At 40.3% G+C, this 21,114-nt stretch overlaps 1 protein-coding gene across 10 annotated transcripts in view; it reads right to left on the reverse strand.

Annotated features, from left to right (window-relative positions):
• PPFIBP2 (PPFIA binding protein 2) overlaps positions 1 to 21,114 on the reverse strand; it is a 206,630-nt gene that overhangs the window by 55,091 nt on the left and 130,425 nt on the right. For all 10 annotated transcript variants that reach the window (XM_084631942.1, XM_084631944.1, XM_084631946.1 and 7 more), the window contains 2 exons: positions 20,040 to 20,153; positions 3,695 to 3,826 (listed from right to left, as the gene is read on the reverse strand). In XM_084631942.1, the coding sequence (XP_084488068.1) occupies positions 3,695 to 3,826; positions 20,040 to 20,153 (246 nt within the window). The remainder of the gene's footprint in view (positions 1 to 3,694; positions 3,827 to 20,039; positions 20,154 to 21,114) is intronic.

Raw genomic sequence — 21,114 nt, forward strand, 5'->3', positions numbered from 1 at the left:
TCCACCTCTGACAAACAGAGGCTAGGGACACCATTCCTTACCCATCCTGGTTAATAGCCATTAATGGACTTAACCTCCATGAATTTATCCAGTTCTCTTTTAAACCCTGTTATAGTCCTGGCCTTCACAACCTCCTCAGGCAAGGAGTTCCACAGATTGACTGTGCGCTGAGTGAAGAAGAACTTCCTTTTATTTGTTTTAAATATGCTACCCATTCATTTCATTTGGTGGCCCCTAGTTCTTATATTATGGGAACAAGTAAATAATTTTTCCTTACTCACTTTTTCCACACCACTCATGATTTTACATACCTCTATCATATCCCTCCTTAGTCTCCTCTTTTCCAAGCTGAAAAATCCTAGCCTCTTTAATTTCTCCTCATATGGGACCTGTTCCAAACCCCTAATCATTTTAGTTGCCCTTTTCTGAACCTTTTCTAATACCAGTATATCTTTTTTGAGATGAGGGGACCACATCTGTACGCAGTATTCAAGATGTGGGTGTACCATGGATTTACATAAGGGCAATAAGATATTCTCTGTCTTTTTCTCTACCCTTTTTTAAATGATTCTTAACATCCCGTTTGCTTTTTAGAGAATTATCCACGATGACTCCAAGATCTTTCTCCTGATTAGTTGTAGCTAAATTAGCCCCCATCATATTGTATGTATAGTTGGGGTTATTTTTTCCAATATGCATTACTTTACATTCATCCACATTAAATTTCATTTGCCATTTTGTTGCCCAATCACTTAGTTTTGTGAGATCTTTTCTCCATTCTGAAAATTTACCATTTATTCCTACCCTTTGTTCCCTGTCTTTTAACCAGTTCTCAATCCATGACAGGATCTTCCCTCTTATCCCATGACAACTTAATTTAAGTAAGAGCCTTTGGTGAGGGACCTTGTCAAAGGCTTTCTGGAAATCTAAGTACACTATGTCCACTGGATCCCCCTTGTCCACGTTTGTTGATCCCCTCAAAGAACTCTAATAGATTAGTAAGACATGATCTCCCTTTACAGAAACCATGTTGACTTTTGCACAACGATTTATTTCTTCTATGTGTCTGACAATTTTATTCTTTACTATTGTTTCATCTAATTTGCCCCGTACTGACATTAGACTTACCGGTCTGTAATTGCCAGGATCACCTCTAGAGCCCTTCTTAAATATTACCCTTCTTAAGGAATTAAATATTTCTTCTAAAAAAAGGAAAAAGGTACAGAGAACTCTTCTGCTGGGACTCGAGAAACCAGCTCATAAACCTTTACAGTGATGCACTGTGACAGAAGAGAGTTATTCTGTGAAGTGGACATTAACGTTGCAAAGCTCAGGAGTGGAGCCTGTCCATTTACAAACATCTATCCTCTTGGCCCTCCTGTTACATGGATAAAAATAGCACTTTCAATTTAGCACGTGCTTTTGAAGAGCCAGTGACAAGTGGCATTCAGTGTGAAATTAATACCTTTGAGGGGAGCTTAGAGATACTCAATGGACTCTTTGTTACTAAGTAAAATCAAAACCAAACCACAGCTGCATGTTGTGCAGGACAAAGTGAACTGGATTTGAGAGATAAAACTCAGAGTCACTCCCAGAAGTATATCTTAATTTGCATTATCTTCCCCTAATACTAGAGATATAATTTAATAAATTCTATCTAGCTGATGGGAAACAGCTGGTTTCAAATATAAAAGCACAGAATTAAAAATTACAAATATGTTTTAATTGAATTATCCTGTGTTTTGGATCCTCATTTAAAAAATCCAATTGCAAGAGGCAAGTTTGAATATGCAATATAATTTGCAGGCAATTTAAAACGGCTTAGCTAGAGAATGCCTCTGGAGTAAAATAGCATTGGTGCTGGGGTGGGGCACAGCACCACCCCCTCTGGGTAGTGTTAACACAGTGTCCCATCAATCAATGTCACACCCACCTTGGTCAATCCCAGCCCCAGTCTAGAGCACAGTGATTGGCTGGCGGATGGTATGGTGCTGCCCAGAAAAGGTAGTGGCTGGTGAACGCAGCCTCTTTCCGCTGGCCTCCTGCATCTTCACCCACACTCCCATGCACCTAGCCTGTTCCAAATGTTTATTGCAGCTTCAATTTCATTTAACAGATGCAGTTACTACTGGGTGCTATGTACATTATGGTTATTTTGCTCAGTCAGTGTTGGTTTGCACAGGTTTGGCTCTCTGAAGCAATCAGGTGGGCCACAGTGTGACTCCTCAAACATCAGCACAGGTCAGTCTCAGTTTTTCTTACTTTGGCTATACAGGATCACAACTTTGGGTGGTGGTCTCTTAGCAGCCGGGATAAAACTGACCCTCACACTGGGGTTATGGTGGGGGTCAGGTCTACCAACCCTAGAGCAGTTGATAGTTTGGCACATACTTTAACCCAACGTTTCTCAACCATCCCCACCAAACTAGAACCTTCCCTATCACTTAGAATAGGGCAAGGTAGTCATGACCCCCATGTTGAAAACCCCTGACACAATCCAAAGGATATGGGATCACCCCATTCTGATGGAGGGTTTGGATTCTTGGGAGCAACTATCTCTTAGTGAGACATTTGGCGATTTCCTTGTGAAGTAGATTACACAGGCCTGCTTAGACCTTAGGGTTACATGGGATTCTACACTTAAAACACTGATAGTTCTGAGTGAAAAATCATGGGGAGGCCAAAGATGATAAAGGGGCTGTTGTTACTTACTTGGCCATCAACCACTGCCAGAATTTATCCTCCTTAACGCTATCAAACTTTCAGAAGCCTTGGGAAGCTCAAAAAACCCAAATTCCAAACCTAGAAGTGAGCAGTAAATTACAGCTCCCATAGCTAACCTATGTAAGGTCAGTACATGTCCAACAGTTTGTTGGAAGCATTACGGAGGACAGATATTTTACACAACCTGAATTTCAAATCTCTCCTAAGTAAACTCAGTAAACACCCCATGTAAGAAAGAGATCTTGGAGTCATTGTGGATAGTTCTCTGAAAACATCCACTCAATGTGCAGCGCCAGTCAAAAAAAACGAACAGAATGCTGGGAATAATTAAGAAACGGATAGATAACAGGACAGAAAACAATGCCCCTATATAAATCTGTGGTGTGCACACACTTGGATACTGCATACCGTTCTGGTCACCCGATCTCAAAAAAGATAATTCCTCCACATAAGGGAAAATCCTGCCCTCCCACCGCACAGGTCTGGTGTTCATGAGTGCTTCAGAACCAGTACAGATCTGCTGTATGGGACCAGGCGACGACTGCGCAGAGCCACCAGCCATTTCCTCCACACAAATAGGGAGCATATCAGCTGTGGTAGACCTGAAACTGCAGTAGCAGCTGCAGAACTGCATTGTTGCCTTTGGAAGGATTCCTACACCCCTCTCCCACAGGTCTGTGGAGGAGGAAGGGTTAAGTGATGAACAACTTTAATGCATGATTTTGGAATGGACTCTGGGTCTGACTAAAGTGGCACAGTAACCTTTGAGATTAGTAAGTATAAAAAGGAAAACACAGACATAAATACAGTAGCAACTAGGGCAGATTACCAAAGGTACAGACAGTGCTCTGTAAGCGGGAGGCAGCTGTTGCACACGTATTTCAGCTCAAGTGCTTCTCAGAACTACAGTATAACGTACATGCATGAGACTGAGCATCAGAAAGTAAACAAGGAACTAACTGAGACTCACCTCAGCTTTGTTCTGCTTCTCTTCATATTCACTCTGTTCCTTTTCCATGCCAACCAACTTAATCTTCAGGTCTGAAACCTCTGCCATTAGATCTAGTTTCTGAGTCTCTAGTGACGTTCGACTTAGCAGCTCCTGAAAGAACAGCAGAGTTTCCCCCCTAATTACTATTATTTGTATAAAACACTAGCAGTGAACTAATGTAATACTAACATTTATGTGGACAAAAGTCCCTGCCCAAGGAGTTTACACTTTCAGTACAGATTCAAGATGACTCTATATCTTATTTAAGAGCCACATTCACTCAAAAGTATAATTTAAAGTTTTTTTAATTACTGTAAACAGTAATAGATTTTACTTTTAAGGATTTTTTAAAAAATAAACAGGAATTAAACAGTAATAAGGACCCAAGAGTTCTGAAGAAATTCAAATATGAAATTGCAGAACTAACATCTGAGGTATGTAACCTATCACTTAAATCAGACTCTGTACCAGATGGTTAGAGAGTAGCTAAAAAAGGGCTTCAGAGGCGATCCTGGCAATTGCAGGCCGGTAGGCCTAACTTCAGTACCAGAAAAATAGGTTGAAACTATAGTAAACCACAGAACTATCAGACATAAATAAATACTATATGTTAGGGAAGAGTCAACACAGCTTTTGTAAAGGGAAATCATGTATCAAACTATTAAAAATGTTTGAGACAGTCAAAAAGCATGAGGACAACAGTGATCTAGTTGATATAATGTACTTGGACTTTAAGTAAGCCTTTGATGAGGTCCCTCATCAAAGGTTCTTAAATAAAGTAAGCTGTCATGGGATAAGAGGGAAAAGCCACTCATGGATCAGTAACTGGTTAAAAGATAGAATACAAAGGGTAGGAATAAATGGTCAGTTTTCACAGTTGGAGAGAGGTAAATAGCAGGGTCCCCAGAGGAGCTGTACTAGGTCCAGTCCCGTAGAACATATGAATTAAAGATTTAGAAAACAGGGTGAACACTGAGGTGGCAAAGTTTGCAGATGATACTAAATTACTCAAGATAGTTAAGTCCAAAGCAGACCACAAAGAGTTACACAGGGATCTCGTAAAACTGAGTGATTGGACAACAAAATGGAAAATGAAATTCAATATTGATAAGTGCAAGTAATGTACATTGAAAAACATAATCCGAACTATACATACAAAATGACGGGTTCTAAATTAGCTGTTACGACTCGAGATCTGGGAGTTATCGTGGCAAGTTCTCTGAAAATATCCACTCAATGTGCAGCGCCAGTCAAAAAAGCTAACAGAATGTTAGGAATCATTAGGAAAGGGATAGATAATAAGACAGAAAATAATGCCCCTATATAAATCTGTGGTGTGCACACACTTGGATACTGCATACTGTTCTGGTCACCCGATCTCAAAAAAGATATATTACAATTGGAAAATTTGCAGAGATGGGTAACAGAAATGATTACAGGTATAGATCATCATCTATACGAGGTTAAAAAGACTGGGACTGCTCAGTTTAGAAAAGAGATGACCAAGAGGGCGGGAGGGGTCTACCAAAAAAGAGAAAGGTCTACAAATTCATGAATGATGTGGAGAAAGTGAATAGGGAAACACTATTAACTCCTTCACATAACACAAGAACTAAGGGTCACCTGATGAGATTAATAAGCAGCAAGCTTAAAGCAAACATAAGGATGCATTTTTTCCCACAATGCACAGTCAAGCTGAGGAACTTGCTGCCATGGCACATGATGAAGGCCAAAAGAATTAGCTAAATCCACAGAGAATAGGTCCATCAATGGCAATTAGCCAAGATGGTCAGGAATGCAACCCCATGGTGTCCCTAAACCTCCAACTGCCAGGAGATGGGACTGGACGACAGGGAATACTTGATAATTTCCCTGGACTGTTCATTTAATCGTCTGAAGCACCTGGCATTGGCCACTGTAAGAAGATAGGATACTGGGCTAGATGGACCACTGGTCTGACTCAGCATGGCCGTTCTTATGCACTCGCGGTCTATAATTTAAAAAACATGTGGCATTGCAGACAAGTTTGAAATAAGCATTTATTACTGTTGGAAAAAATAACTATTATATATGTTATTACTGGAATTGTGACAGATTTATAAAATATTAGAGTGAAAACATTTTCAAGTTCAACAGAATGCTCTATGAAGAAGAAAATAGCTGAAAAGAGATTGATTTTTCTGCAATAGCAAAACAAACAACTTGACTGCAAATGTAAGAGGAAAGCAACCTTTTCTACCCCCTCCACTGTGTGTATCCTTCCAAGGATGTCAATGAATTTTGCAGCTATTTTTCCTAAATGTTCTTCCATATAAACTACTAGAGAATATTTTTTTCAGGAGAATGTTTGTGGCTGAGCTATTTCATGGCCAAGACACCAAGCTGGAGTATGTGGAGGCTGAATTAAGCACAAGCACATAATCCTACACAAATCTTCAGATGACACAATAGAAAACAGGATATCAGATAAAATCTTTTCATAGAGTTTTCTGCAGTCCTGTGGCTGAGTGCCTGAATTCCAGAACACTTACCCAGACAGAGATTGATTTTAATATTACGATGCAGTGATTTAGATTAACAAAGCTTTTTATAATGCATTATTCAGCAAAATATACTTTCCCAACATGGAATCCTATAAAAGGCCTGAGAAATCCACTTCTATTGCTGCGTTAACAGAGACAGTCAACTTCTTTCCTATCATGTGAAATGCACCTTGAAAGTTTTCTTTGCACATTGTAGCAACTGTTAATTTTGGAAGAGAACGCATGCTGCAAAGTGAACAACGTTGAATGGAAAGTGATGTGATCTAGTTGGAATCCAGCACAGAAGACAATATCTAAACTGAGCCACATACTAAACTAGAAACATTTGGCCAAGGCTTTTGCTTAAGCAAGTGAGCTGAGTTTATTTTCTGAAGTATTAGAAATCTATGGTAGAGCATGGCATGCTTTGGATAGAAATAGCAAAAGTGATTCTCATACCAGTCTCGCGTCGTGTTTGGAAAACAAGATTTATCTCCTCACACTTTTCAATTTCCATGGCAGTCAAAGACAAGAAAATAAGATGACAAAGAATATAATTTTCAAAAGCACCTAACGTACTTAAAAAACAGGAGGTACTTGTGGCACCTTAGAGACTAACAAATTTATTAGAGCATAAGCTTTCGTGGGCTACAGCCCACTTCATTGGATGCATTGAATGGAACATATAGGAAGAAGATATATTATACACACATACAGAGAAGGTGGAATTTGCCATACAAACTGTAAGAGGCTAATTAATTAAGATGAGCAATTATCAGCAGAAGAAAAAAAAACTTTTGTAGTGATAATCAAGATGGCCTATTTAGACAGTTGACAAGAAGGTGTGAGGATACTTAACATGTGGAAATAAATTCAATATGTGTAATGACCCAGCCACTCCCAGTCTCTATTCAAACCCAAGTTAATGGTATCTAGTTTGCATATTAATTGAAGCTCAGCAGTTTCTCATTGGAGTCTGCTTTTGAAGCTTTTCTGTTACAAAATTGCCACCTTTAAATCTGTTACTGAGTGGCCAGAGAGGTTGAAGCGTTCTCCTACTGATTTTTGAATGTTATGATTCCTGATGTCAGATTTGTGTCCATTTATTCTTTTGCATAGAGACTGTCTGGTCTGGCCAATGTACATGGCAGAGGGGCATTGCTGGCACATGATGGCATATATCACATTGGTAGATGTGCAGGTGAATGAGCCCCTGATGGCGTGGCTAATGTGATTAGGTCCTATGATGGTGTCACTTGAATAAATATGTGGACAGAGTTGGCATCAGGCTTTGTTGCAAGGATAGGTTCCTGGGTTAGTGTTTTTGTTGTGTGGTGTGTGGTTGCTGGAGAGTATTTGCTTTAGGTTGGGGGGCTGTCTGTAAGCGAGGATTGGTCTATCTCCCAAGATCTGTGAGAGTGAGGGATCATTTTTCAGGATAGGTTGTAGATCTTTGATGATGCGCTGGAGAGATTTTAGTTGGGGGCTGAAGGTGACAGCTAGTGGCGTTCTGTTATTTTCTTTGTTGGGCTTGTCCTGTAGTAGGTGACTTCTGGGTACTCTTCTGGCTCTGTCAATCTGTTTTTTCACTTCAGCAGGTAGGTACTGTAGTTTTAAGAATGCTTGATAGAGATCTTGTAGGTGTTTGTCTCTGTTAGAGGGATTGTAGCAAATGCGGTTGTATCTTAGAGCTTGGCTGTATACAATGGATCGTGTGATGTGTCCTGGATGGAAGCTGGAGGCTTGTAGGTAAGTATAGCGGTCAGTAGGTTTCCTGTATAGGGTGGTGTTTATGTGACCATTGCTTATTAGCACAGTAGTGTCCAGGAAATGGACTGCTTGTGTGGATTGGTCTAGGCTGAGGTTGATGGTGGGATGGAAATAGTTGAAATCATGGTGGAATTGCTCAAGGGCTTCTTTTCCATGGGTCCAGATGATGATGATGTCATCAATGTAGCGCAAGTAGTGTAGGGGGATTAGGGGACGAGAGCTGAGGAAGCGTTGTTCTAAGTCAGCCATAAAAATGTTGGCATACTGTGGGGCCATGCGGGTACCCATTGCAGTGCTGCTGATTTGAAGGTATATATTGTCCCCAAATGTGAAATAGTTATGTGTGAGGACAAAGTCACAAAGTTCAGCCACCAGGTTTGCTGTGACATTATCGGGGATACTGTTCCTGATGGCTTGTAGTCCATCTTTGTGTGGAATGTTGGTGTAGAGGGCTTCTACACCCATTGGGGCCAGGATGGTGTTTTGTGGAAGAACACTGATGGATTGTAGTTTCTTCAGGAAGTCAGTGGTGTCTCGAAGATAGCTGGGAGTCCTCGTAGTGTAGCGATGAAGTGAGCTGTAGCTCACGAAAGCTTATGCTCAAATAAATTTGTTAGTCTCTAAGGTGCCACAAGTACTCCTGTTCTTTTTGCGGATACAGACTAACACGGCTGCTACTCTGAAACCTAAGGTACTTAGCTCCACCTCTGACCCATTTTCCAGAGTGATGTATACTTTTAGGAGCCTAAACCTGCTTGAAAGTCAATGAGTCTTAAGTGTCTAAGTAACCTTTAAAATTGAATGTCAGCTCCTAAAGCACATAGGCATATTTTGAAAATTTTACCCAAAATCTCAAATAGGGTACTAAAGAAAGGGGGCTAGACTCTGATTTCATTTACATGAGGTAAATCCAGAGGAATTTCACTGAAGTCAGCATAACTGCTCTGGATCTAAACTGATGTTATTGAGATCAGAATCTGGTTCAAAATTATTGTGTGTGTTTAATATGGTTTACAGCCAAGGAAAGATTTTGAAAAACTAAAGCAAACAAAAATTTTGAAGTTATACAGTCATTATTTATTTAGAACCCCAAATTTAATACACCTCAACATTGTTTTAATCTGGTGGAGAATACGGTCTGGATTAAAAACAGTAATTGGCTGTCATTTGTGCTGCAGCAGCAATTATCTAAACCACCTACTTTTCCCATAGTTGTGCCCATTCCTGCTGACATTGCTAAGGGTATTTGGGCACAGTCAGGAAAATAAACAGAAGAGGAACAGCGTGTTTTATGCCTCTGCCTATGCAGCCCTGAAAGTGTTGCATCTGTCTGCTGCTGAATTACTTCATTGAATTACATCTGATTATTTCCTCTTTTGTTTGTCTCAGTATTTATAGTTTAATATTTTATTGATGTAATGTTGTTCAGAAACCTGGTTCCAAGAATCACTCAATATATCATTTCAGTAGTGACTGCTTTTTACACCACAAATGCTATTTTCAAAACTGAGAGTCAAAAACTTTATAATGTATAAAACATAAAAGTCATCCTTACACGTTTTTCATGTTTCAGTCCTTCTGGAAAGCAAGGATAAAGGACCACAGCTACAGCATCTTGTAAAGGATCACTATCCAGAGGTATATATCACCCCAAACTGGAGCAGGCTTTACTATTGTAACTTTAAATTAGAATTTTAACTTCAAAAGGGGAACTACACAACAATGAGGAAGCTTGTTAAATGGAAATTAAAAGGAACAGTCACAAAAGTGAAATGCCTGCAAGCTGCATGGAAACCATTTTAAAACACCGTAATAGAGGCTCAAACTAAATGTATAACACAAATCAAAACAAGTAAGAGGACCAAAAACATGCCACCATGGCTAATCAGCAAAGTAAAAGAGGTGGTTAGAGGCAAAAAGTCATCCTTTAAAAACTAGAAGTCAAATCCTATTGTGAAAAATAGAAAGGAGTATAAACTCTATGAAGTCAAGTGTAAAAGCATAATTAGGAAGGCCAAAAAAAAGAACTGAAGAGCAACCAGCAAAAGACATACAAAAAAATTTGCTCTTAACTTTTAAGTACACCAGAAGCAGGAAGCCTGCCAAACATTCAGTGAGGACACTGGACAATCGAGGAAGGAAGAAAAACCCACTGAAGAGAAGCTAAATGAACTCTTTACATCACTCTTCACTGCACAGGATATGAGGGAGATTCCCACCCCTGAGCTATTCTTTTTAGGTGACAAATCTGAGGACGGTCTCAGACTGAGGTGTCAATAAAGGAGTTTTTAGACAAACTGATAAATTTAACTATAATAAGTCAGCAAGACCAGCTGTATTCCCCAAGAGTTTTGAAGGAACTCATATATGAAACTGCAAAACTATTAACTGCAGTATATAATCTATCACTTAAATCAGGCTCTCTCTGTACCAGAAGACTTGAGGACATCTGATACAATGGAGATTTTCTTTAAAGGCTCTAGAGGCGATCCTGGAAATTAGATGCAGTAATAAATAACTTCAATACTGGGTAAACTGGTTGAAACCACAGTAAAGAACAGAATTATCAGACACATAAATGAACATGATATGTTGGGGAAGAGTCAACACATCTTTTATAAAGAGAAACTGTGCCTCACCAATCTATTATAATTCTTTGAGGGTGTCAGCAAGCATGTGGACAAGGGAGGTCCAATTCATATAGTATAGTTCGACTTTCAGAAAGCCTTTGATAAGGACACACACCAAAGGCCGTTAAGCAAACTAAGCAGTCATGGGATAAGAGGGAGGGTCGCCTCATGGATTAGTAAATCATGGATTAAAAGGATAGAAACAAAGGGTAGAAATCAAAGTTCAGTTTAAACAATAGAATGAAGGAAATAGCAGGGTCCACAAGGATCTGTACTGGGACCTGTGCTGTTCAACATTTTTATAAATGGTCAGGAAAAGTGGGTAAACAGTGAGGTGGCAAAGTCTGCAGATGACACAAAATTACTCAAGATAGTTAAGACCCAAAGCTGACTGGAAAGGGATCTTACAAAGGGATCTCTCGAGACTGGATGACAAAATGGCAGTTAAACATGAATGTTGATATGTGCAAAGTAATGCATACTGGAAAGCATAATCCTATCTATTCATACAAAATGATGGGCTCCAAATTAGCTGTGACCACTCAAGAACGAGATCTTCGAATCATCATAGCTAATTCTCTAAAAAAATCTACTCAATGTGCAGCAGCAGTCCAAAAAAGCTAACAGAATGTCAGGAATTATTGAAAGGGATAGATAGTAAGACAGAAAATATCACAGTGCCACTATATAAATCCATGATACGCCCACACCTTGAACACTTCATGCAGTACTGGTTGCCCCATCTCAAAAAAACAAAACACAAAGAGAGAGATTAGAATTAGAAAAAGTACAGAGGGGTGCAATAAAAATGATTAGAGATATGGAACAGCTTCTATATAAGGAAAGATTAAAAAGTCTGGGGCTTGGTCTCCACTACAGATATATGTCAGTATAACTATATGGTTCAGGAGTGTGAAAAACCCACACCCCTGAGCAATGCAGTTATATCGACTTATCCCCTGACAGTTTCCTCCATCAACATAGCTGCCACCTCTCGGGGAGGTGGAATACCTATGCCAATGGGAGAAGCTTAGTTTCTTCACTAAGTGCTACAGTGGTGCAGCTGTGCTGCTATGCAGTATTTGTAGACAAGCCCTGGGACTGTTCAGTTTAGAAAAGAGACAACTAATGGGGGGATGCAGAAAGAGGTATACAAAATCATGGATGGTGTGGAGAAACTGAAGAGGGAAGTGTTTTTACCCCTTTGCATAACCCAGGAACTGAGGTTACCCGATGAAATTAATAGGCAGCAGTTTAAAAACAAACATAAGGAGGTACTTTTTGTGCACAGTCAACCTGTGGAACTTGTTGCCACAGCATGTGGTGAAGGCCAAACATATAACTGGGTTTAAAAAAGAATTAGGCTCATGGAGGATAGATCCATCAATGGCTAGTAGCCAAGATGGTCAGGGATGCAACCCCATGCTCTGGGTATCCTTAAACCTCTGACTGCCAGAAGCTGAGACTAGACAACAGGATGGATCACTTGATAATTGCCTTGTTTCCTTCATTCCCTCTGAAGCATCTGGCACCGATCACTGTCGGACGACAGGATATTGGGCTAGATCAGGGTGGGCAAACTTTTTGGCCTTAGGGCCACATCGGGGTTGCAAAACTATATGGAGGGCCAGGTAGGGAAGGCTGTACTTCCCCAAACAGCCTGGCCCCTGCCCCCATCTGCCCCCTCCCACTTCCCGCCCCCTGACTGCCCCCCTCAGAATCCCTGACCCATCCAACCCCTCTGTTCCTTGTCCTGGGACCCCTGCCCCTAACTGCCCCCTTGGATCCCACCCCCTATCGAACCCCTCCTTCTCCCCATCCCCTGACTGCCCCAACCCCTATCCACACCCCCGTCCCCTGACTGCCCCCCCCGAACCTCTGACCCATCCAACCCCCCCACACTCCCTGACTGCAGCCCCGGGACCCCCTGCTCCCCACCCCCTTACCATGCCAGAGCCAGCCACGCCACCGCGCTGCCCGGCAAAAGCGGCGGGCCAGAGCGCTGGCAGCGCAGTGCGCTCAGGCTGCGGGGGAGGGAGGATAGTGGGGGAGGGGCCAGGCAGGACGGTCCGGCAGGCCAGATGCGGCCCGTAGTTTGCCCACCTCTGGGCTAGACGGACCATTGGTCTGACCCATATGGCCGTTCTTATGTAGCTTTGTATGTTATTGTGAACTTGGTATGAAGTAATCAACATTTTAAAAAGGCTAGAGCACCAGGTCCGAAGCAACTGTTGCACTTTGGCTCCCATATATAAACCTTAGTTTGACAGACTACACTTACTGTTTAAATGAAATGTTTAGAGTACTTTTTGAGTTTGACATCAGTTTTAAGTTTCTTTATTATTGTTAAGGACCATTATACAGCGGGAACACCACTTTAAAAAAAATTCTGTATCAAAAACTTGTGCATCAATGCAATACAAGATCTTTCCTTAGACTACACTGCATAGTACTCCTTTATGAAAGATTTTGCCACAGCTGCTCATGTAGAGCAGTACATCTTATCCATTCAGTAGTCCCATGTTGGTTTTAATGTTCTGTTTGAGCAATAAGGTGCTATTCAACGTGATAAGTGACTGTTTTACACCAGCTGAGGCTCTGTCCTGCATCTAGAAAGTCTGTAACTTTTGGTTTGATAGAAAGTGCAGTTTAAAGTTCTTGAAATGAATAACATCTGTAAGCAATTACTTTAATCTTCTAGCAGATGCTTCTAGTAAATAGTTCAGCAGCAGAATATAACCCATTTTGTTACAGAGAAATTATAGAGTATTTCAGTGGTATAAATGCAATTTGAAACCAGCTTGAATAAATATGCAGTTGTAAGAAAAGAAAATACAAATTTGTGTTGTTGGTTTCCAAGTAAAAAAGGATAATACATGAAATGCAGAATGGTAATTTGGGCTACAGAGGTTTTAGGAGGATCTTTAAAAAGCCAAAGTCCAATGCAAAAATAGAACATATTCTACAAAGATGTCTTGTTTCTAAAATGTAATTAGTATTTCTTTTAACTGGTTAACAAAGTAACTTGTTTAAAAAGTGACTTTTACCTCTTAAAAACTAAGACAAATATTATTTCAGAGCAGAATTGTTATAAAGAAAAGCCATGCACAAGCTGTTACATTATGTACACCACTCAGATCAGTGCACAGCAATCCTAAAACATGCATCCTATTTCTAAATGCAGATTTATGTCTGAAATGCTCAGAGTACAGTGTATAAATTAGCATTTTTGATTTTCATATTAAAACATGCCTTTTAATAATTCCAATTAAATTTGGGCATGTGCTATTGCTCACTTTCAAATTCGCACAACAGATTTAGCTGGCTTGGAAAAGGACTGTTGTTATAAGACGATCTTATAAAGTTGTTATAAGAAGGTTTTAAATGAAATAGGATAATTTAGAAAAAAGGCCTCTGCAGAGTGTCTCTTTAGCCCAAAATGAAGTAAGTATAGTAAGGTCCAGGCTATTCAGTAGCCCGTAGGAACAGGAGGAAAGTCATGCGATACATTAATAGAGAAATCATAGAGAAGATTCTCAGTTAGGTAAGAAAAACTATTCTGCACAAACACACGGTGTGAAATACTCTGCTGAAGAATCACTTTGTACTTTCCATCTTTACTTAAAGCAGTTTTGAAATAAAATGGTTAGAGACCTACCTGGTTAGCAAAATTCAGCAAGAACCACCACTAATGAGGACTGCACTTTTCAAGTGCTGTGTGTCAGCTGTGGTAGAAATAAGATATTCGCTTAACTCAAAACACAGCTGAGAGCAACGTACATGTGTAATCTCCATGAAATAGTGCAAACAGCAGCAGACAGCGAATTACAGCTCTCTGATTCACCATTTGCACATTATATAGCCAAGCAAGTGGAAAGCACTGAACTTACCAATACTCCGACTATTTGAATAGTCTTTGCATATATGTGTGTAGAATAGAGCAGTACCTACATTAAATGTAAACTAGCAAAAGATGTGCAATGCTCACCTATGCAAATAGCGACATGATTAGCCAGTTTGCTACTATAAACTTACTAACAACCAAAAAAGCACAGAATATATCACCACTTAAAACTCTCACACCAAGCCAGCTACTGCAAGTACTTGCTGCAAATTGTAAAGAAGTGTTGAAACTTGTTTGCATTCTGGTATCTTGGGTAATTGAAAGTTGACAGTATGACCCTTTCCGGGTAGCAAAACCTCCATGAGGTGAAGAGTTATTTCAGATTTACACTATTGTAACTCAGATCGAAATCTGGCCCACTCATATACAGGAAAGATGAGAGCAAGAATGAAATAATCACAGGCTACAGTGCATCTCACACACACACAAGTTGCTGCCCTTGCACCATTTCTCCCTGCATTTTTTAAGCCCCTAGAGCCTGTGGAGGGAACCATGCTCTCCAATGGTATCCTGGCCAGCCCTTTCAGAGACACAAGCGAGGACAGAGTTCCAAACATCCTCCCCCTGCTTCTTAAACCTATGAAGTGGTTTGGCCAGAATCTCACCCCAAGAGGAGAAGAGACATAAATACAGACCTATTTGTGTTCAAATCTTTATTTTCTATTTATATTCTTAAGCGACAGTGTCCTGAAGACACTCTGACTGATCCAAGACTTTTTGGCAATAGACCTCATGGGAAACACCTCTTGTCATAATGTTATGGGGGCTATCTGAACAAACTACACGGAGTCCTCTGGATTGACTATTGCTGATCATATGCCAAATGCAGGACAGCTATGGAGGACAGGTGAAATCAAATGGCCCAAGCATGGCTAGGAGTTGGGACTGATATGAGGGAGGAGCACAACATGCTGAAAACCAAGACTAGCCCTGAGGAATCAAGCCCTTCTTGCTCTTGGAAGATTAAGTTTACCACAGCCTTGTTTGTACTCATTCACTTGGTCAATCTTGGATAGTCCTTCCAAGGCTAATTAGACAATAGACAATCTTCAATAGTGAGTCAGAGCAGAGACTCAGCACCTTGCCTCACCCTTTATAATTTAACTATACATGGACAATATAAATACCAAATGTTTATCTATCTAGTTATGGACTAAAGCTTTGTCTAAAACAAAGACCTGCACTGGAACTGCCAAAACTCTCTTCTCTTCTATTTATTTATTTTTGACAAAGCGGATAGACTCAGGAACCTCTAGTACTGAACTCACACATCAAAACAAATGTTAAGCAACTCTTAGCACTTCAGGATGAATTTCTTCTCAGTCAGAATGGGATGTATATTTAGGGCCTATCCAAAGTGCTAAAGTCAACAGAAATTTTTCCACTGATTTCAATGGATTTTTGAAAGGTCCTATATGTTAAGTGGTTTAAAAAGAAAAGAAAAAAACAGAACAGAACAGAAAAGAAAAATACCCCAATCACACCCATGACCCTCTTCTTCATTCCTCAAAAGACAGAATACATGTTTTCTAAACTTAAGGGTTGATCCAAAACCCACTGAAATCAATTCAAAGACTCCTGTTGTCTTCAATGGACTTTGAAACTGACCACTGGTACAGCTCTTAGGCTATGAATCAAGCCCTAGTAAAAGCAGAACCACCATTGCAAGTTTCTTCAAGCAAACATGAGAAGTTGATCTTGACCCAGTCGCATGCCCAATTATTCTCCAGCACCTGAGCCATTCCACTACACTCTGCTTTGTTATCCTCTACAAGAAACGGAAGGAAATTTTGCATAATATTAATACATGAAGAGTAGCTTATTTTTAAACCACTGTTTGTAAAGTGTTTGCACTGTAGCTTTAAAGCAGAGTTCAAAATAACCACCCATAAATCATAAGCCAAAAAGATCCTAGCCAATAGCCCCGCCCTTATATCATGGGCAAGTCTCTGCTCGTCTGGGTTCAGCTGGTATGTATTTTGCAGGGTAGCATTACATACTGTTGCTGCAGTGATATAATCAGATACCTTATTAAAGCAACTTCATTAAACCATACTTAAGCAAGCTCAATAAAAAAATAGACAACATCTAAGTGTAGCACTTTTGGAGCACAAGTAACTTTGGGAGAAACTCAAATTGTATCATCAGTTAGAAAATAAAATTTAAAAGCCAGAGCACATTCTGAAACAACATACATTATTGTTATTTTCAGAACCATGAACATATTGATACACATTGCATTTTGGCTTAGATTGGTTCTATTAATACATGCTAAGGTTTTCCAAGCATGGGGAATGCTCTTTTCCTTTTCATTTACTATTTAACATAACAAAGAAAGAGAAAGTGAACTGAGATTCACTAAGCCCTGGTCTACACTGGGGTATCTATCTAAGTTACGCAACTTCAGCTGCGTGAATAACGTAGCTGAAGTCGACGTACTTAGACTTACTCACCGCAGTCTCTTCACTACGGTGAGTCGACTGCTGCTGCTTCCCAGTCGACTACACCTGCGCCTCTCACGGCGGTGGAGTACAGGAATCGACAGGAGAGCACTCGGGGGTCGATTTATCATGTCTAGACTAGACGCGATAAGTCGGCCCCCGCTGGATTGATTGCTGCCTGCCGATCCAGCGGTTAGTGTAGACATACCCTAAGACAGAGTCAATGCAGTTCAACATACAGCAGCTGAGCAATCCAACTATGAATTAAGGCTGGTATTTTCAAATACACCTAAGGGAGATAACAGCAAAGTATCGCTGAATGGCAAGGGGAGTTGTACTGTTAACTGCCTTAGATGCTTTTGAAAATCTAAAACTTGAATAGTTAAAGTTTAGCACTTATATAAATCTTTGCACAACTGGGGCCTAAATTAACAAATCAGTGTCTGGAAAATTTAACTGAAAATAAAATTTCGTAATGCCTAATTCATAAAGAGACTTCTGTCCTACAGGCTGTTTGAAAAAATAATAAATAAATCATCAGTTTATGCCTATCCTTACTGTTCACTCCACTCAGAAACAATGGAAGTGGTAACAGAATTGCAGACCACATGTAGAATGTGTAGGTTTAATTTAAACGAAGCAAATACTGCATGCAATAGTTCAATAATAAACTTGGAGTCAGGTCTCCTGCGATCTATTCCTGTCTCTCTTACTGCTTTGTGGTATGATCCTGGGTAAATCCCTTGGGGCCTGATCCTGCAGTGAGCTTTGTGAAGATGTTAGGGTCCACTGACATGTAACATTGCAGAATCAGGGTCTAACAGTCTCTGTGCTTCAATTTACCCAAGAGCTAAATAGCTATAATGTTTACTCTTGGGGGAATTCTGCACCACTGAGCAAGGGCAGAACTAACGTCCCCGGCAGATTTTACTCTTTCCCTGTGGAATAATTGATTCACGTGCCCCTCCCAGGCAGTGGTCCTGAGCAGGCGCATCTGGTTTGGGAATCAGGAGCAGCCACAGAGCACAGGTGCTGGAACTAGGGGTGCTGCCACATCCTCTAGCTTCAATTATTTGTAATTTGTAATTAGTAAACCATTATTTACAGGGTTTACTGTTTGGTTCAATGGCTCTCAGCACCTCCACTATAAAAATCATTCCAGCACCCCTGCCAGGGAGTCATCAATTATCACCTCCCAAGGTGTGACTGGGTGTGCGTGCAAGCTTCTGTCTCTCTCGCTCACTATTGAAGTGTTCCTGGAGCCAGGGAAAAGCAGGACTGGGAACGCCCCAGCCGGGGCTGCCTACTGTGCGCTGGGCACCAGCTGCAGAGAAACTTCCTCTTTCCCTGCACAGGCCCCTCCTGGGGCAGGGACTGGGTCAGACTCACTCCCAGGAACCTCCCCTGGCTGCCCCCATTGCTCCCCAGCCGCAGGTGGAAGGATCATTGTATGGGGAGCTGCCCCCATCTGCCCAACCCCCATGCATCAGGACCCCCACCCCTGAGCACTCTGCACTTGAACCTCCACCCCACTGAGCCCCACCCCTGCTGCACCTGGACCACCTCGCCAAGCCCCCACACCTGGACCCTCACCCCCTGAGCCTCTACCAGCTGCACTTGGACCCCCGACCCCACCAAGCCCCACTCTCTCAGCACCTGGACTCCACCCCCACTGATCTAGAAAAAAAATCCTCTCAGTTCTGATTAGGAATGCTTTTATTCTATTTCTGATGTTTCACGTTCTAAATAGCTGCCATTCTTTTCTAGAGATTCACTTTCTGAATAGAAAATCATAGGTGTTAAAATTGGCATTTTTCAAAAACTAGCACAGTTTATATGGGGGAATCCAACCTCCCCCAGCTTGAAAAGTTTGGGACCATTAATACTACCAAGAAATCCTGTTGGCTAAGAGGTGCATATGAAAATTGTCATTGTGACACATGATCTAACTTTACTATATATAGACTGCCACTGTTTACATAATATGTATGTACCAGAAACACTATTACCATAAACATGGAGAATGTCTATATAAATGAAGACAATGCAGTAATAATTTAAAGTAATGCATATTTTATATTATCTAAAACTAAGTGTATATAACACTTGGATAAGATCAAAACAAATAAGCTCACCAATAATTAATTTTTCCCTACAAATCTACAGCCTTGATTTTAAGATCTATTTAAATTCTCTACTCTTTTCCTAAATATCTATAATCTAAATTACCTGTAGACACTCAGCATTTCCAGTACCTCTTGTTGGTAGGCATGGAAAATTGCAGAGAGCAACTTCTTCAGAACCTTTGTCACCCTGAAACTGTCATTGCTATCTGAAATGCTTAACTATACGGTGTATTCTACTCCCTCATCCCCTGCTGTGAAATGGCATGGATGGGTTAAGTTGAACAGCAAACTGAAAGTGAACTGTGGTTTTGTAAGCACATGGTTAGAAGTAAGGAAAAAACAGCTTTATATAGTAGCTCTTTCTTTGAGAAGAAAGAAAGAAAGAAAGAAAGAAAGAAAGAAAAGAAAGAAGAAAGAAAGAAAGAAAGAAAGAAAGAAAGAAAGAAAGCTTATAAAAATGAATGAAAAAAATGTTAGCCTGATTAATTTCAACCTCAAATGAGTTTAAAATTCAACTTCAACCCAAATCACATGAAAGCAGGAGACAGTTTAAAGCAATACACATTATATAATTAACCCCAACAGAAACTGGTATTTTGTTATTATATTTAACCGGTCTAACAAGTTATTCAACCATCTCTCCAGCCCTCTTCTAGCTTAATTTGTTTGAGTATTCTGAGTAATATACAGTGGTTTCATTTTACATGCCTACTGCTTACAGTGTTATACAACAGACGGGTAAAATCCATGTACACCAGGAAAGCAAACAAACATGTATTATGAAAATATTGTTCAAGGCAACAGACACAACAAAAGGAGACAAAATTGTTCTATGTCCATTTACTCAGGGCATTACAGATTAAGAAGCATGTATACATGTTCCTCCATCTTGAAAGAGATTGCATAAGAATCCTCCCATGATAGACTTTACCTGTTGAAGCATTTCTTCAGTAGCATTAAGTTTCAGCTGATGCCCCTCAAGACAGACTTCTAGGTCCCGGATTTTCTCTCCTTGGGCCTCCACCTGATCTGTGAGGACACTCACCTGTAATTTGAGAACAAGGCAAGGAGAACACTTTTGAACTTACTGTAAATAAATGTCAGCTAACTTTATTAACCAAACAGTCCAGCACACAACGTATTTTTATATCCAGTCTGTCACTGAAAGTCCTTAAAAGTTTCACGGTCCTGAGTAATGTATCATCTTCCTCTGGCAAAACAAACAGGAATTTTGAATCTTACCTCAAAGCCTGTCTCACAATATCTTTGCTTGGAAAACATCAGTCACCTTTCTTGTACTTGTTTTAAAATAAAAAACACTGAAGACACATCATCTCTGGAAGACTATGTATAAGCAGCCTGAGTAAATCATATACCAATGTGTACAGTAAACAGTCTCTTTTTAAAAAAATAACAGAATACTCTTAATATTTTAAATGGTATCAGAAGATGCATTGTTATTTCAGCTTCTGTTAGCACTTCACTCCTTAAAGTGGATAAACAATAAAACTGTTCTTCAGGAAACTAACCAATTAAAGTACTTCTTACAAGAACCTGAGAACAATTTACCTATCAATAAAGCTTTCTGAAGCTATAAAAGAATGTAATACGTAAAAGGCATGTTTTAGCCTTGACAAAGCTCTACTCCACAAAAATTTCCAAGCTTCACAAGCCAAAACATGAATGCAAAAGAACTGAAATACAAGGGATGAATTGTTGTGAAGGAAACAATTCGTAATACTCTTAAGGAACTGTAAGAATGGTGGTACAAACTGGTTTACAAAAGAGTAAACTGTAATAAGAAAAGCCCAATAGCTTAACTCAGACACTTATTAAAACTCAAAAAATTTATTCAGCATAACATTACAGAAATTTGAAAATCCACCCTGTAGGCCTAGGTCGGGGTCTCAAACTCAAATGGCCATGAGGGCCACATGAGGACTAGTACATTGGCCCGAGGGCCGCACCATTGACCCCACCCCCCGCTGCTGGGGCCCCGCCCGCAC

The sequence above is a fragment of the Lepidochelys olivacea genome (assembly GCF_965140295.1).
Source record: "Lepidochelys olivacea isolate rLepOli2 genome assembly, chromosome: 6".
Taxonomy (NCBI): Eukaryota; Metazoa; Chordata; order Testudines; family Cheloniidae; genus Lepidochelys; species Lepidochelys olivacea.